General features: G+C 37.4%; 1 protein-coding gene across 1 annotated transcript in view; it reads left to right on the forward strand.

Annotated features, from left to right (window-relative positions):
* Positions 1-18,317, forward strand: part of DCDC1 (doublecortin domain containing 1) — a 509,452-nt gene that overhangs the window by 307,505 nt on the left and 183,630 nt on the right. Inside the window, 2 exon segments of the mRNA XM_056135538.1 lie at positions 7,034-7,168; positions 7,548-7,711. Of these exon segments, the coding sequence (XP_055991513.1) occupies positions 7,034-7,168; positions 7,548-7,711 (299 nt within the window).

Below are 18,317 nucleotides of genomic sequence, written 5' to 3' on the forward strand. Positions count from 1 at the left end.
CATATTTTGTTACTTTATATCCCCCAGATGAATGTAATCTTTCTATGTCTATCCCTCTCTTTCTGACTCATTTCGCTTAGCATGATACTTTCCATGTTGTACCACTTGTATGTAAATTTCATGACTTCATCTTTTCTAAGAGCTACATAGTACTCCATTGTGTAGATGTACCAAAGTTTCTTTAACCAGTCATCTGTTCTTGGGCATTCAGGTTTCTTCCAGTTTCTGGCTATTGTAAAGAGTGCTGCAATGAGCAAACAAGTGCAGATGTCACTTCGACTATACATTTTTGCCTCTCTGGGATATATTCCCAGGAGTGGTATTGCTGGGTCAAATGGGAGCTCAATTTCTAATTTTTTGAGAATCGTCCATACTGTTTACCAGAAGGGCTGAACCAGTCGACATTCCCACCAACAGTGAAGGAGTGTCCCTTTCTCGGCACATCCGCGCCAGCATCGGTTGCTTTTGTTCTTTTGAATGTGGGCCAGTCTTTGAGGTGTGAGATGGTATCTCATTGTGGTTTTGATCTGCATCTCCCTGATGATTAATGATGTAGAGCATTTTCTCATGTGCTTTTTTGCCATTCGGATTTCTTCTTTGAGAAAGTTTCTGTTCATTTCATTGCCCCATTTTTGCATGGGGTTGGATGTTTTCTTCTTGTGGAGTTTAACCAGTATTTTGTATATCCTGGATATCAACCCCTTGTCAGATGTGTATTCGGTGAATATCCTTTCCCATTCTGTAGACTGTCTTTGTATTTTGGTCACTGTTTCTTTGGAGGTGCAGAAGCTTCTTAGTTTAAGATAGTCCCATTTATCTATCTCTGTTTTCACTTGCTCAGCCAGTGGCGTGGCATCTTTGAAGATACCATTAGCTTCAATATCATGGAGGGTTTTGCCAACTTTGTCTTCAATGTACCTTATGGTTTCTGGTCTGATGTTGAGGTCTTTAATCCATTTTGATCTTACTTTTGTACACGGTGTTGGGCAGAGTTCTGAGCCCATTTTTTTGCATGTAGCCATCCAGTGATACCAGCACAATTTGTTAAAGAGGCTTTCCTTCCTCCACTTCACATTACTTGCACCTTAATCAGAGATTAGATGATCATATGATTGAGGGGAGATGTCAGTGTATTCAACCCTGTTCCATTGGTGGTCTGCAGTTCTGCCTTTGTTCCAGTACCATGCTGTTTTAATTATTACTGCTTTGTAGTACAGTTTGAAGTTCGGGAGGTTGATTCCTCCCATTTTCTTTTTCCCAAGAATTGCTTTAGCTATTCGTGGGGGCTTATTGTTCCACATAAATTTCAGGAGTGTTTGCTCCATTTCTTTGAAGAATGTCGTGGGTATCCTTATAGGGATTGCATTGAATTTATACAATGCTTTCGGTAGTATTGCCATTTTGACAATGTTAAGTCTCCTGACCCATGAGCAGGGGATATCTTTCCAGTTCCTCATGTCCTCTTTTATTTCCTGAAATAGCGTTTTGTAGTTTTCTTTGTACAGGTCCTTTACTTCCTTAGTTAAGCTGATTCCTAAGTACTTGATTTTCTGGGTCACAATTGTAAACGGGATTGTTTTTTTCATGTTGCTTTCTTCTCTCTCACTGTTTGCATATAGGAATGTCATGGACTTTTGGGTATTGATTTTATAGACTGCAACTTTACTATACGAGTCTATTGTTTCTAGGAGTTTTTTGGTGGAGGTTATTGGGTTCTCTAAGTATAGTATCATATCATCTGCGAATAGTGAGAGCTTGATTTCTTCCTTTCCTACCTGAATGCCCTTAATATCTTTTTCTTGCCTAATCGCTATTGCAAGTACTTCCAGTGCTATATTGAACAGCAGTGGAGAGAGTGGGCATCCCTGTCTCGTCCCTGACCTTAGGGGGAAGGCTCTCAGTTTTTCCCCATTGAGGATGATGCTTGCTGTAGGCTTGTGGTAGATGGCTTTAATTATGTTGAGGAAGGTCTCCTCTATACCCATTTTGGCTAGAGTTTTCATCATAAAGGGGTGCTGGATCTTGTCAAATGCTTTCTCTGCATCTATTGATATAATCATATGCTTTTTATCTTTTCTTTTGTTGATATGATGGATTATGTTGATTGATTTCCGAATGTTGAACCATCCTTGCATCCCTGGGATGAATCCTACTTGGTCATGGTGTATGATCTTTTTGATGAGTAGTTGGATTCTATTTGCTAGTAGTTTGTTGAGGATCTTTGCATCTGTGTTCATCAGGGATATCGGCCAGTAATTCTCTTTCTTTCTGGTATCTCTGTCTGCTTTTGGTATCAGTGTGATATTTGCTTCGTAGAAACTGTTTGGAAGTGTTTTTGATATTTCAATTTCGTGGAAAAGCTTAAAGAGCATCGGGAGTAAGTCCGCTTTAAAGATTTGGATGAATTCACTAGTGAATCCATCCGGACCAGGACTTTTGTGCTTGGGGAGACTTTTTATTACCATTTCAATTTCCTTGATGGTGATAGGTCTGTTCAGGTATTTCAGGTCTTCTTGGTTCAGCCTTGGGAGTCTGTAGGAGTCTAGGAATTTATCCATTTCCTCGAGGTTTTGATGTTCCGTGGCATACAGTTTCTCAAAGTACTCCCTGAGGATCCTTTGAATTTCTGTAGTTTCTGTTGCAATGACCCCCTTTTCATTTCTGATTCGGTTTATTAGTGTTTTCTCTCTCCCTTTCTTTGTGAGTTTTGCTAGAGGCTTATCGATCTTGTTAATTTTCTCGAAGAAACCAGCTCTTGTTTTCATTGATCTTTCGGATTGTTTTTTGGGTTTCCATCTCGTTAATCTCTGCTCTGAGTTTTATTATTTCCTTTCTCCTGTTCGGGTTGTGCTCCTTTTTTTCGTCCTTCTCCAAGCTCTTAAGCTGTGAGGTTAGGTTACTTATGTGTGCTCGCTCCTCCTTCCTGAGGAATGCTTGTAGAGCTATAAACTTTCCTCTTAACACAGCTTTTGCTGTGTCCCATAAGTTTTGGTATCTCGTGTCCTCATTTTCATTCGTTTCTAGGAATCTTTTGATTTCCTCTTTGATTTCCTGTCTAAGCCACTCGTTGTTCAGTAGAGCACTGTTTAATTTCCAGGTGTTTGATTTAGTTTTCTGTTTTTGTATGTGATTTACTTCTAATTTCAGTGCATTATGGTCTGAGAAGATTGTCGATACAATCTCTATCTTCTTAATTTTTTGGAGGCATGTTTTGTGGCTCAGCATGTGGTCTATCTTGGAGAATGTTCCATGTACGGTTGAGAAGAATGTGTATTCAGCTTTTTGTGGATGAAGTGTCCTGTATATATCTACTAAGTCCCTTTCTTCCATTGTTTCCCTCAGATGAAGTATGTCCTTGCTAAGCTTGAGTCTGGTTGATCTATCAAGATGTGACAAAGCAGTGTTGAAATCTCCCACTAGTATTGTGTTGCTGTTGATGTCTTTTTCCAAATCTATGAGTAGTTGTTTTAAGTACTTTGCTGGTCTCTCATTAGATGCATATACATTTATTATTGTAAGTTCTTCCTGTTGTACAGATCCTTTGATCAATAAGAAATGGCCTTCACTGTCTCTTATGACCTTCCTCACTCTGAAATTGATGTGGTCTGATATTAGGATGGCTACCCCAGCTTTTTTATGGGAGCTGTTTACCTGTAGGATTGTTTTCCAGCCTTTGACTCTGAGTCTGTGTTTGCTTTGACTATGGAGATGTGTTTCTTGCAGGCAGCAGAATGTTGGGTTCAATTTTCTAATCCATCCTGCCACTCTATGTCTCTTAATTGGTGCGTTTAGCCCATTGACATTGAGAGAGATTATTGGTATGGGATTTTGTCCCATTGTTCTGTTGAAATTTGGTGTATTTGAGGGGCCTTTCTTGCCTTAAAGTAGCCCATTTAGTTGTTCTTGTAACCACGGTTTTGAGTCTATGAAGTTCCTGAGCTGTTGTTTGTCTGTGAAACTGTGTGTTGTTCCTTCTATTATGAATGAGAGTCTCGCTGGGTAAAGTATTTTTGGGGAGGCATTTATTTCATTGAGTTTTTTCACTATGTCCCACCACTGTTTTCGGGCCCTAAGGGTTTCATCAGAAAAATCAGCTGTGAATTTTAAGGATGCTCCTTTGTAAGAGATTTCTTTCTTCGATCTTGCTGCTTTCAGTATTTTGTCTCTGTCTAAGGTTTTGGTCATTTTGATCAGAATGTGTCTTGGGGTATTTTTATTCGGATTTCTTCTAGCTGGTACCCTTCGGGCCTCCTGAATATGGTCACAAGTTTTCTTCAGCTCTGGAAACGTTGTAGCAATGATGTCTTTGACAGTTTCTTCTTCATCAAGGTTTTCTTCCTGTACCTCTGGGACTCCAATAATTCGTATGTTACCCCTCTTGGCTTCATCACGATCTTCTCTTGCCATCTGTTCTTGAATTGTGAGTCTCTTTTCCATTTTCTGCTCTTTTCTGGAGAGTCTCTGAACTTCATCTTCGAGCTCACTGATTCTGTTCTCAGCAGCTGTTACTCTGCTGCTGAGGCCTTCCACTGAGTTTTTCAATTTGCCTATGAGATTTTTCAGGTCTGACATTTCTGATTGCATTTTCCTCATTTCTGCCTTCAAATCCTCTTGTCTTCTATTGGCATTGCTTTCCATTGTTTCTTTTAGTTCCCTAAGCATCCTAAGTAGCTCCCTTCTGAATTCCTTGTCAGAGAGGTTGTCTAACACTGCAGTACTGTTGGTGTCATCTGGGCTAGACTCTTCAATAAGAAAGTTTGGTGGGCTTTTGCGTTGCTTTACCATTGTGAAAACTGTGGTTTAGTCCTTAACATTCACTGTTACTATTCTGATTGATATGCAGTGTGAGTTAAGATAGGCTTATGAGTTATTGGCTACTGTGTTTCTAGTGACTGAGTTAAACTAGAGAAGTTTCCATCAAAGAAGGTAGCTTATGGTTCCTATGGCATATGTAGTGGGAGAACGTGGCTGCGGCTCCAGAAAGAGTACCTGGCACTGAGCGAGGAGTTGGTAACGTCCATGGAGCTAGCTGTGCATGCGCAGAGAGGGTCCCAGGCCCTTGGGGGCGGGCTGTACCTGGTTGGAATAGGAGCCATTCGCTTGATTGCCCAGAGCTGGGCCTCCGTGCCCGTCCCGCGCAGACCAGGGGTGAAACTGGCTTTCTAGGAGGTGGAGCTAGCTGGGCATGCGCACAGAGGGTCCCTGGCCCTTGGGGGCGGGCTGTACCTGGTTGGAATAGGAGCTGTTCGCTTGGTTGCCCAGAGCTGGGCCTCCGTGTCCGTCCCGCACAGAGCAGGGGTGAAACCGGCTTTCTAGGAGGTGGAGCTAGCTGGGCATGCGCACAGAGGGTCCCTGGCCCTTGGGGGCGGGCTGTACCTGGTTGGAATAGGAGCCGTTCGCTTGGTTGCCCAGAGCTGGGCCTCCGTGTCCGTCCCGCACAGAGCAGGGGTGAAACCGGCTTTCTAGGAGGTGGAGCTAGCTGGGCATGCGCACAGAGGGTCCCAGGCCCTTGGGGGCGGGCTGTACCTGGTTGGAATAGGAGCCGTTCGCTTGGTTGCCCAGAGCTGGGCCTCCGTGCCCATCCCACGCAGACCAGGGGTGAAACCGGCTTTCTAGGAGGTCCATTTAATTCTTTTAATGATAGAAAAATATTCTGCATGGCCCCAAAATAAAACCAAATAAACAAGCAAGCAAAAAAATAAATATCAAAGCATTAAATAAAATAATGTTTCTCTAGCTTAAGTCTGAGATTCATCATACTTTATTCTATCTTATTTCTGGCCAATGTACTACTGAGCTAAAGTAAAACTAGATCCAGGTTAAGAGGGAATCACAGAGTGAAACTTAAATAACTTGATAAACATAAAATGTAGAAATATGAGTTTGTACTAAAATATTACAGCAGTTCTTGGCTTGGAGTTATGTACTGTGACATTCTGAAACATAGCTAAACTGAGATAAATTCTATTGTCTGATAGGCCCCTCCTACCCATGGACATAGATAAACAGAATCTACCTAAATAAATTTCCTTCTCATCTCTCCATAAATTAAGGTTTCTAAGCATCAATTTAGACTCTAATATCCTATGTAGCCTCCTTCCCCCCACCAGTTTATAATTCTCTAAATTAATCCAATGGTACTATTCCTAGATGATAAATAATGTACACATTTTTGCTTTAAATAAAATTATTAATTTTTTTCTAATTTTTAGATATTTGAAGTTCCATTTAGAAACACAATAACTTATTTTTATTGCACCTGTTTTAGATTCACAAAGAAAGTCTATATATTATTAAGCACTTTTTTCTTTTAGAGATTTAAAAGTTTTTACTAGATCTAAATTTAGTCATGTCTCAAACTATATGCATCTAGATAAGGAAAAATGGAGAACAATTTGTTAATTATTTGTGTATGTATTATAAATGAAACTAATCCTTTTCATCTAAAATTGACAGAATTACTGTTGTAGGATATTAATAACCAATATTGACTCTACCACTTATTAGTTCTGTGGCCCTAGCAAGTCATTTAACCTTTCAAAATTTTATATTCTATTTCTGTAAAATGGAGATATTAGTGCTAGGATTTTAAGTATTTGGCACAGAACCTGGTCTTCAATAACTAATTAATTTAACTAATTAATTTATAGCTGTTAGTGATCATAGCAAACAACTTTAAATACAATATTGAATTTTGTCATGTTATTTTTTTAGTGGATAGTTTTTTTCTTTTATTTGTTTTGCCATTATTCTATTCTTTTTCTGAAAAGTAAAATTACCTTTTTTTGACCACAGTTAAATACATAACTTTAAGTCAGGAACAGTAAACCATCAGTCCTCCATTAAATAATAATTTAGAAATATTAGTATTAACATTTCAAAGCTTGTTAGCCAAATTTTGGTCACTACTTTCAGTAACTCTTTTTAGTTACTCTGATAACTTTTTTACTATTATTCTCATTTATTCCTTCCTCAGTTGTATAGATATTTGGCTCTTGCTTACCAAGGTGGTACTATTTTCTGCCCCCTGCAGGCTTATCCACAGTTTGTACTGACCTACCTGGAGGACCTAAACGCACACGTGGATGTGACCCAGACGGAATACCACATTCATCATGGTACCTGGACCACAGCTCATCAGGAGCTTGGCAGTAGTTTAGCAGAAGAGGTCAGTGTGAAGAGCCAGAGGCAAGACACAATTAGCTCTCTAAAATATCTTTGGAAAAGAGGGAAACATTTAGTCTGTTTTTCGGGAGGCAAGCACACACTCACATCTTAATGTTTTTGAGTGTTTATAAAAGCATATGCATAAATATGTGCAACTTAATACTTATACAAACATTGATAAACTTTTGTTCAATAGAGGTGAGATACATGCTTTTTCTTAGGTCTGCCTTCTTTTGTTTCGGCCACATACAAATGATTTACATGCTGAGTGCAAGAGACAGAATTAACCATGAAAAGCACAATGTTAAATTTTAGTATGTATCATTTAGCTATTTCTGCTTGTGACAATTAGCTACGCTATTTTTATATTTCCTTATTAGGCTCAACCAGATCATGCCAATATTCCTAGTCTGAAACAACAGTCAGAATCTTCAGGCACCCCCATGATGCCAGGAGAATCAGGCGCTCCCGGGAAAACAGGGCAGCTGGCAGTGGCCCTGGTGAGGAAACTGGGAAAGAAACATCCGAAGGCTTCTGCTCAGAGGTAGGGCACTAATAGGATGGACTTGATGCTCAGTGACATTCTCTGCTTCCTTCAGTTACATGTAATGTTGACATCTTGAGGATTATTGAAACATCTCGAAAGCCTTTGGGCTTTTAAAATACAATAGATTTCGGGTCATATTTGATGAGTATAACATTTATACGTATTTTGTTAGACAGATGCAGGTAATTCTTTACAGACTTACCTAAGGAGGGCTACTATTCTCGAATCTTACTATAATACTTTGAAGTAATGTCAGGGAAGGTAGTGTTAGTGTTGGTAAAAGATTTATCATGCTGGTCACTGAAACTCTTGAGTGCAACAGCTCTTTTGCTTAATAGATCAAGTTGGTTGGTCTCTGCTAGTAGGAACAACAGCAGATACAGGAACCTCTGTACCTTTTCTCTCTCTTCTGTATCACCTTCTGTCTTTTCTTCTTCCACACATTCTTCTATCCCCAACTTCTGACTCCCATTATACAGTGACCTAGATTTATATGTATTCTCTGTATATATACTATCTCCTCCTCCCTTGTTTATTTATGCTGTCTCATTGTTCTTGACTCCCTGCACCAAATTTGGTCATGTAGACTCGGTGATATCACATATTTATATGATGAGCTAACTGCAATTCCCAATTGCCTTACCTGTCACTCCTCCCCTCAGTGGCCTAACTTACTTTATTTCTTGTACTTTTAAAATTTTAATGTAGACAGAAGCTGCAACTGTTGGGACACTTCTAGAGTTGAAATTGGTTAGATAACAAAGCTCCAATATTAAAATTGATATGGTTAAAAAAATAAAAAATTTTAATGTGAAAATTGTTATATCTCATCACAGCATTGTTAAGTCCTTTTCTAAGAGTCTACATCATTTTTGTTTGTTGAGTTTACTTGGCTTCTATGTTACGCTTCCATCTAAATTGGTGTACTATCACTATATGTGGCCACTAGTTGCAGAGACTTCAAGATCTGTGATGTGGGCCATTAGTGAAGCAGTGGAGTTGAGCCCTGGGCTTGGTTACTTCTGCTACTTGATTGGCTTATGGGACCTACCAATTAAATGAGGAAATAACTAAAGGCTTGGATTATCCAGTTCCTCCCTCTTTATTTCTTCCTTGTTTTAGTTTCTCCCGTTTTGAGTTCTCATTAGCGCCCCTCCTTCATGGCTTTCTAATGACCTAGATTCTCACTTTTTATATCTTTTGTATCAGTAGTACTGAGCATATCTCCAGTTGTGAAAATACAAAGTCTTCCAGAGGATCACGCTCATAGACATTTTGTGGTTCCATAAGGAGAATTTAGTTCTAAAGATAAGTGCAAATTGGGGAGTTTACGTAGAGACTTAACAAATTGACATTATTTTTATTTCTAGAATAAAACCAATATTAATAATTTTTCTGCCCAATTGAAAAATTACCTTTAGTTGAAAAATGGAATTGATTTCTCTTATCTTTAATTGGAAAACATAAGTTTACTTATTGTTACTAGTTTGTTGAGTTTGGTGGGCTGGAGTGATAGCACAGAGGGTAGGGCGTTTGCCTTGCACGCAGCCAACATGGCCGACCTGCGTTCGATTCCTCCGCCCCTCTTGGAGAGCCCGGCAAGCTACCGAGAGTATCTCGCCTGCAAGTCAGAGCCTGGCAAGCTACCTGTGACGTATTCAATATGCCAAAAACAGTAACAACAAGTCTCATGAAAGAGATGTTTCTGGGCCCGCTCAAGCAAATCGATGAACAACAGGAGGACTGTGACTGACCGTGACGAGTTTGTTGGGTTTGGTATTATAAATCATAAAATGATTATAAACTAAAGTTTTAACAAAACTGAAATTTTAATGTACTATTGCTTAAGTTAACTTTGAACTCAAGCATTCTTAAAGGTGTATTATAATTCTTATGCAAACTGACTAAAATTCAGGGAAATACTTAAGTCTAGTTTAATAACGATAGATTACCAATTGCAATAAAGAAGAAAAATTGGCAACTTTTCATTTTAAAAAATTCTTTTTGAGAGAAAGTTGACATACACATGACTAGTTTCTATTTTTAATTTAGAACTATCTTACAGTCTTTTTTTTGTTTTGTTTTTTTTTGGGCCACACCCGGCGATGCACAGGGGTTGATCCTGGCTCTGCACTCAGGAGTTACTCCTGGAGGTGCTCAGGGGGCCATATGGGATGCGAGGAATCGAACCTGTGCTGGCCGTGTGCAAGGCAAATGCCCTACCCGCTGTGCTATCTCACCAGCCCCTATCTTGCAGTCTTAAATCATGTACACCCATGTCAGATTTGACAGAAGGAGGACATTTATTTCTAGATAACAAAAGTGACATCATTTAATCGACTTTTATATTTGATATTTAAACATCAAATTTTCTGTATTTGTAGCTTTGTATAATATACAATGAAAGCTAATTAACAAATTTATTTCTTTACTCCATGATAATATTGTCTTGCCCTGGGAATGACTGAAAACTTAAGCTCCAGACTTTCTTTTCCTGTTAGTTGCTTTTAAATCACACATTCTTAACTCTTTGATGCCCATAAAATATAATCACAAATTTTCAATGCTATAGCCAGACCACTATCCTTCCAGTCCTTTCACTGACTGTAAGTCTCTTGGGAGCAAACAATCTTTGTTATTTTTGAGGGATTCAAATCCCACTTTATGAGGCTGTTATGGTTTTATTGTTGACTTTGTTTTGTTTCTGGATTTTTTTGGTGGGGAGGAGTTGGGGATTGAGCCCAGGGACTCATACATGCAAGGTATCTGCTCTGCCACTGCACCAGTTTTCCAGTCATGTGAATTACTGTTGATCTATCTTCCTAACTTTACTTAGAGACCATTTCCACTTATTTTGAAGGACTGCTGAGGTCTTTATTTTTATGGGTTCTGTTCAAGGAGAACAAATTACTTCTGCTCTTAAAAATCTGGAACCAAGGTGGGGTTTTCTGCTTGTCTCATGGTGGCTTTGGCCAGGGTACCACTGGTGGGTCCTTTGCAGGATCCTCAGTGATAAGTCACCTGCTTTCCTGTGATTTCCACCTTTCCTGCCATGGCAATAGTTTTGTCTGAGCACTGAGGAATGGGCCAATTTAAGAACTTGTCTTCTGTATGCTATTGCATCTTCCCTGAGGCAGTACAGTCTGACGAAGGAAGACTGGAAGAAAGACTTATAGTCTTAGGGAATGTGAGGTAATGCAAACAAGAAGACAATTAAAATCAGTTGACATCCTTAATACTTGTGTGACTTAGAAGTAAATGAGATGTTTTAAATTTCTAGGAATGTTAATGAATAGTGGTTTTAAATTTTTTCTGAAAAACAAGTAGAGATTGGAAAAAAAGATTTTAGTGAGGTTGTATTTATACTTGTTTTTTGGTCAATAAGTATTGCCTATAAACATATCTAGGTTTTAATTTCACAAGACATTTTCTAGGGGCCTTTTTGTAATAAGCATTTCTCAGGGTTTGTCTTAGGTTCTGAGAATTCTTTCATCCTTCTGTTTTCTTTCCTTAAACCACAGGATTTATCCCACCCCCACAATTTACCATAATAGATGTAATTTCAGTTTCTTCTCTTTACTCAAAGTTATTTTTGTTAAGAGTAAGTACTTAGAGCAATTATTCTGTCCCATTTTGGGAAGGATTGTGGGACAAAATTAGAACATGGTTCTGAATTTGGCATATTGATTACTTTGAATTTTAGGTTGTCTTAATAAGTTTACATGCTTTCTAAGTATAAGACAATCAGTAAATTTTATTGTCATAACTTCAAGAGATGGCATTATATTTTCTTGCTTTTACTAAATGGTAAGTTTATAAAATAAAGAATAGAATGACTGTCAGATATAAAGGAATAGCATCAAATGATCTAGGTTTTGTAAATTGGAAAAAGAAATAAAATTTTATTGTATTATTGATTTTTTATTAAATCACCGTGAATTACAGATTACAAAGTTATATGATTTTCAGGCATGCAGTGTTCCAACACTAATCCCTTCACCCGTGTTCCCAGTTTCCCTCCTGCTCCTTGACCTGATTCTATGGCAGGCACTGTTTTCTTTTTTTCTTTTTTAACTCCTTGCCCACCCTCACCCACTATTTTCTTTTTCTTAAAAAATAAAATTTTAGATGAGGAAAAACATGAATAGATAACATGAAAAAAGATGAATAAATTATATATACATATAATAAAGGTAAAGGCCCTCCCGTTGATCGTCGATTTGCTCGAGCGGGCCCAGTAACGTCTCCATTGGAGACTGTTGTTACTGTGTCTGGCATATCGAATACTCTCGGTAGCTTGCCGGGCTCTCCGAGGGGCGGAGGAATCGAACTCGGGTCGGCCATGTTGGCTGCTTGTAAGGCGAACGCCCTACCCGCTACATATAATATATACATATAAATGTATATATGTTTCTGTGTGTGTATATATACACACACACTTCCTTGAAAGTCTCCAAGGAAGAAGGAAAGAATGTCAGTAGCCAGATTTGATGGAAGATGAAGAGACTAGGAAGTCGTGGCAGGTAATATATGAAACTCAAAGATAGTGTTAGGTTGTTAGTATATGCTGACTGCTGAAGTACTTACTGTGCTTTATTTCTCAGTAATCTATGAGGTATGTAAAACAGGTATTATCTCTGTTATTTATAGGGAATTGGAGCAATTAGAGATTGAGTTAGTAGGCTAAGTGAGACAGACCCATTTGAGCCCAGATCATTCTCTTAGCCTGTAGAACCATTCAAGCTCAGATCACATGAATATCTGCATAACTGTTCACATTCTTGTCAGCATTTATTCTGAATCTTCAATATATCACCTCTACAGATTTTGTAATGGAACATTTCAATAAGGTGAACGATTTAGAAAGGACTAATGAATGATATCTCAATATATACAGCTTCCTCTGAAGCCTAGATAAAAGTAAAGTAAAGTAAAGACCCTCCCGTTGATCATCGATTTGCTCGAGCGGGCCCAGTAATGTCTCCATTGGAGACTTTGTTGTTACTGTGTCTGGCATATCGAATACTCTCGGTAGCTTGCCGGGCTCTCCGAGAGGGGTGGAGGAATCGAACTCGGGTCGGCCATGTTGGCTGCGTGCAAGGCAGACGCCCTACCCGCTGTGCTATCGCTCCAGCACCATAAAAAGTAGAAAATATTAAGGGATATCGGGAACCTGATTTTTGTTTGAATCCAACAGTCTAAATTTATAGAGTCCTATCTCTTTAAAGCACTTGTAATGGTTATGTAAAGTATTTCAAACTGTGAATGATGGCACAGTTCAGATTTGAATATACAAAATTTGGTGACAGGTAACTAATAGCTGCCATTTTTTGAATACTTATTATATGCCAATTGCTATCCTTAGCACTAATTCTTGTAATGGTGCAATAGATAAAGTTATTATCATGGCCTACTGGTGACTGGTGGAGATACTTTTATAATATAGAAAGATAACAACGACTAAGGCTCAGATTAGTTAAGGAGTGAGTTCAGTTATACACCTAGGTAATGGGGCAATGGAATTTGAATCCACATCTACTTAGATCTATAGACCATAATCTTAATTACTGTCTTTTTATAAATTCCTATACCTTTATTCCTATTAATTTTATAGCAGAAATGGCATCATATTGATGGCTATGCCAAAATTTTATTGCATTGCATTATAAAATGTCTTATTGGTGTTATTAGGTTCGATTCTTCTGCCCCTCTCAGAGAGCCTGGCAAATTACCAAGAGTATCCTGCCCGCATGGCAGAGCCCAGCAAGCTCCCCGTGGTGAATTCAATATGCCAAAAACAGTAACAAGTCTCACAATGGAGATGTTACTGGTTCCTGCTTGACAAATCTATGAACAACGGGAGGACAGTGCAGTACTACTATTTGATTGGAATATTGTTTTAAATTTTATTCTCAGGGGAAAAAAATCACCAGAAACCAGGTTCACCCCATTTAGACAAACATATGTGTAAAACAACCTTATTGCTGATCTTTTTGTTTGTTAACACGAAAAACTTATTTCCTCCCATTGAAGAAAATGGAAAACTCTTACCATATGTGGCCTGTAGTGTAATGTTCTTGATTTATAAGACATATTTTCTTGTTTGCTTTAGCTACACTGAAAATACTTTTCCCTCTCCTGTCTGTGAGATAAAGAAACATGCTTCTTTTTTTGTTAGGATAAAACGTTGTTTCTTTTAATTCTAACTTTGGTCCAAAACAAAATAAATGCCATATTCCAGCTGCCTGGAATGTGTTTGTTTACATTATTTTATCTAGTGTAGTCCTTTACCCTTATTTCTATTGAATAGGGGGTGGGGAAGGACTGAGACAGCCAACAAAGCACACTGACCCAGCTTGTCACCCAGTGACCTGTGAGAAGGAAATAATGAACTGTGAGTAGCTGTCATCTTAACTGTTTCTGACAGTTTGCCTTTGGGCACATCTGTGTTAGTTGCATTGGAAAGGCCTTTGTTCTTTTCCCACCAGTGACTTGGTGAAGGGCTGAGGGCTTTGCTAGCTACTGTACTCCTCACCAGATCCTTCTTTCCCAGAGAAGCAAGCAGCTGCCACAGGTCACACTGACATTTCTCTCTGTGACTCCACTTGGCACATACCTCAAGTACCTTTTTTTTTATTATTATTGTTAACTATACCTACAGTGCTTCCATTTTTTTAATTTAATTTAATTTTTTAATTGAATCACCGTGAGATACAGTTATAAAGCTTTCATGTTTGAGTTTCAGATACACTGATCTAACATCCATCCCTGTGCTGGGGAAGAAGGCAGCTGGGATAGAGAAGGGATCACTAAATCAATGATGGTTGGAGGGATCGCTTGCGATGGGAGATGTGTGCTAAAAGTAGATAAAGGACCAAAAGTGATAGCCTCTCAGTATCTGTATTGCAAACCATACTTCGTATTTTCAAAAAGAAAATACATATATATACATTTAAAATATATATTTTAATATATACAAAATAGCACCGCACTGTCCTCCCGTTGTTCATCAATTTGCTCAAGTGGGCACAAGTAATGTCTCCATTGTGAGATTTGTTACTGTTTTTGGCATATCGAATATGTCACTGTTAGCTTGCTAGGCTTTGCTGTGCGGGCACCATACTCTTGGTAGCTTGCCAGGCTCTCCGAGAGGGGTGAAGGAGTCGAACCGAGGTTGGCCCTGGTCTGCTGAATGCAAGGCAAGCGCCTTGCCACTGTGCTATCACTCCTATAAAATATATATTTAAAATATATTTTAATATATAAAGTAATATACATAAAATGTATATTTTAAAGAAATATCTAAAATATATGTATATTTACTTTGCAAATTTTATTGAAGCGGCATTAGTTTATAGTATGATATAGGTTTCAGATGTTCAGTATTCTATTTTTACATCTACCCATCTACATTACAATCACCATCAAAGGGTTAGTTTCTATCCACCCCGAAAAGAATGGACTCCCTTCATATCACCTTTTTTGGTAACTTCCATTCTTTTCTCATAAATTAAGTGTTTTTGACTATATTTAGCATAATACCGTCTAGGCCAATCCATGTTGTTGCAAAAGGCAGTATTTCATCTAAAAAGCACTGTAGACTGTAGCACTGTCCTCCCATTGTTCATTGATTTGCTCGAGCGGGCCCAATAACGTCTCCATTGTGAGACTTTTTGTTACTGTATTTGGCATATTGAATACGTCACGGGTAGCTTGCCAGGCTTTGCTGTGCGGGTGAGATACTCTCAGTGGCTTGCCGGTCTCTCTAAAAAGAGAATATATATTTAAGTGTTCTTTGATTTTTTATTAATTGAAAATATACCTCAATATCTTGTGAGATTTTATACCAACAAAAAGCAATATATTTATAAAATTTGTTTAGTATTATAACAATAGGATAATACTAAACAAGGGTAAAGATAAATAACAGACTAATTGGGAAGATGGTCTGAGGAAAATCTATCAAAGCATTGAAAGTTATTAAGTTTTAATTTTTATTTATTATCTTCCAAGTTTTAATAAAAGAATATATATTATGGACAACAGACAAGATATTTTGGGGGTGTTTTTGTGTGTGTGTATGTGTGTGTATATATATATATGTGTGTGTGTGTGTGGTGGGGATCAAACTCTGAAAGAGTTTTTAATAGCTATCTATGTGCTTTTATAAGAAGAACATTTGGACTGAAAAAGTGTTTACATCATATTTTGATTTACTTTCATAATAACTTTAAAAAATAAATTTCTATCTAATAACTTAAATTTTTAAATATTACAATGTCAACATTTTGAAGTTAATTAGTACATAAAATTATTAAAATCACTAGACAAGGTAATTTGATAAGAAACAGGTGTTTTTCATTGCCTTGTTTCCTGCGCTATCAATACTATTTCAGTCATAACAAAAGCAGAACATTCTGAATAATGCATATCATGTCCTCAGAGAATTGTTTAAAATAAAATAAAAATGTCATTTATAAAATATGATTCCAGAGTCAATTTTAAAGTCTTATTTGCATTTTTAAAATTGCAATAAAAGCAGTCCTTCTATTATAATTAAGTCTGGCTACACTGGAATAAGTTCTGAGCATTTGGTACTTAATTTATTCTATTTACCTTTACAAGAGAATATAAATCCAAACTGTACTTTATTGGTAAAATTTGATAAGGCCCCTTTTCTCCCCATAGAATAGAAGAAATGAAGCTTGAAAGAAGTGACATGATTTTCTCTGCATTTAAAGCTTTTCTCTTTTGGTAACAGTTTGAGAGGCACTAACTAACATAACTATTATAGTCTCCTGCTTTTCAAAGAAAGGCAAATTAATAGTAATGAGAAATTCTTTAAGCAGACAAACGATGATCATGTCTATATAATTATAAATTGTAAAAAAACCCATATATTAAAAATGGAAGGAGTAATTCTGATTTTCTTCATATTCAGTAGTATATGATTTATTACTCTATTAAATCATTATGTAGTTTTGCATTTATTTGATGTATTCTTTAAGCATCTTATTTGCTTGGAACTTTCATTTTTTTTTCATCAAACATCAACACAATTTTTAAAGGAAAATTTAAATTGTTACTTTCAAATTCCTGTTTCTAGTACAATTACCAATAAAAGCACGTTAGTATAATTATTGCTTTTAATATTAACTAAATACAATTGCACTCTATAGGAATAAAATATCATACTAGGTTGCACTACTTTTCCAAGATATTGAAATTCTCAGCTTTAAGAATTAGTTCTCTGCTTTTTGTGTTTTATGCATGAGAATGATGTTACATTTAAGAACATAAAATTACTGTGTATTCCAGACATGCATATTGGCTGACACTGTTATCTGTATGTTTTTTGATATATTTAAAACATCAATTCCCATATGTTCTTTATTAATTAAAATGAAGTGAAAACAATCTAATTGCACCTGCTTCTTTGAAACAAAGTCAAAATTAAGCATTCCAAAGGATTGGATTATTTCCATAAATATTAACTAATTCAGAAATTGCCAAAGAGTTTCAAGTAAGAATTTTATGATTATTTCTTGTTCTGAGTTACTGGCATGAGGTACACAAATCTTTAATTATGTTGCTTAATTCTGTTAAAAATGTACACACATATTTCTGTTCTATTTTATATTGTCTGTAATGCTATTCAAGAACTAAATGAGACACTCTATTCCTAAATTCTTCAAATTGTAGTCCCCAAACTACAATGTCTTGTATTATACAGAATTTTTTTTTGTTTGGGGTCACATTTGATGCTTTGGGGACTATTTGGTACTCTGAAATAAAATGGGATTCCTGTATATAAAGCATGCATGCTAGTTCTTTGAGTCATTTCCCTAACCCTGAATATCTAGTAGTGTAATAGTGAGAGTAATGGATAATGAGGTTCTAGGTTTGGGTAATGGAACAAACAAGGAAGAAATGCATGTAAAAGATTATTACTGTGTGTGGAATTAGATGAAAGTAGAGTTCAAGCAATCTAAGTGACCTGTAAATTGCCTGTTTCTAAATCGTCTCTCTTCTCTCTTTGCCCCTTTGCATTCTCTTCCCCATTTAATGGCTATGGCCACCTTTTCATATTCATAAATCAGATCATGGGATCCAGTTTCTCCAAGGCTTTCATTTCCTTCAGAGTGAAACCAGTGTCCTTACTAATGCTACACCGTCCCACTTAACTTTCTGACCACCAGTCTCCCCTCCCTTCCTCTGCTCCAGCCTTTCTTACTTTCTGACAGTCTCTCAGATGTGTCATACATGCTTATGCCCTGTCACTCTTTCCTTTTTTTTTTCCTTCAAGGCACTTATTATTGCCTGTCAAATACATATTTATTTACCGTCTGAGTTGCCCATTATAGTACAAACTCTATTTTCAGCAGGAACTTAGTGCTACTCACATCATATCTCAGGGCCAGAGCATACTTAGTACATTAGCGGTCACTCAGTACAAGGGGAAGGAAGGGAGGGAGGGAGGAGGAAAGGAAGGAAGTGAGGGAGAAAAGGTGGAAAGGTGATTGCTTGTCTTGTATGTGGCCAAACCTGGTTCTATGTCTGGCACTCTTATGGTCCCCCAAGACCACCCGGAGTGATCCCTGAA

Source organism: Sorex fumeus, unplaced genomic scaffold (assembly GCF_029834395.1).
Source record: "Sorex fumeus unplaced genomic scaffold, SorFum_2.1 ptg000007l, whole genome shotgun sequence".
Classification (NCBI taxonomy): Eukaryota; Metazoa; Chordata; class Mammalia; order Eulipotyphla; family Soricidae; genus Sorex; species Sorex fumeus.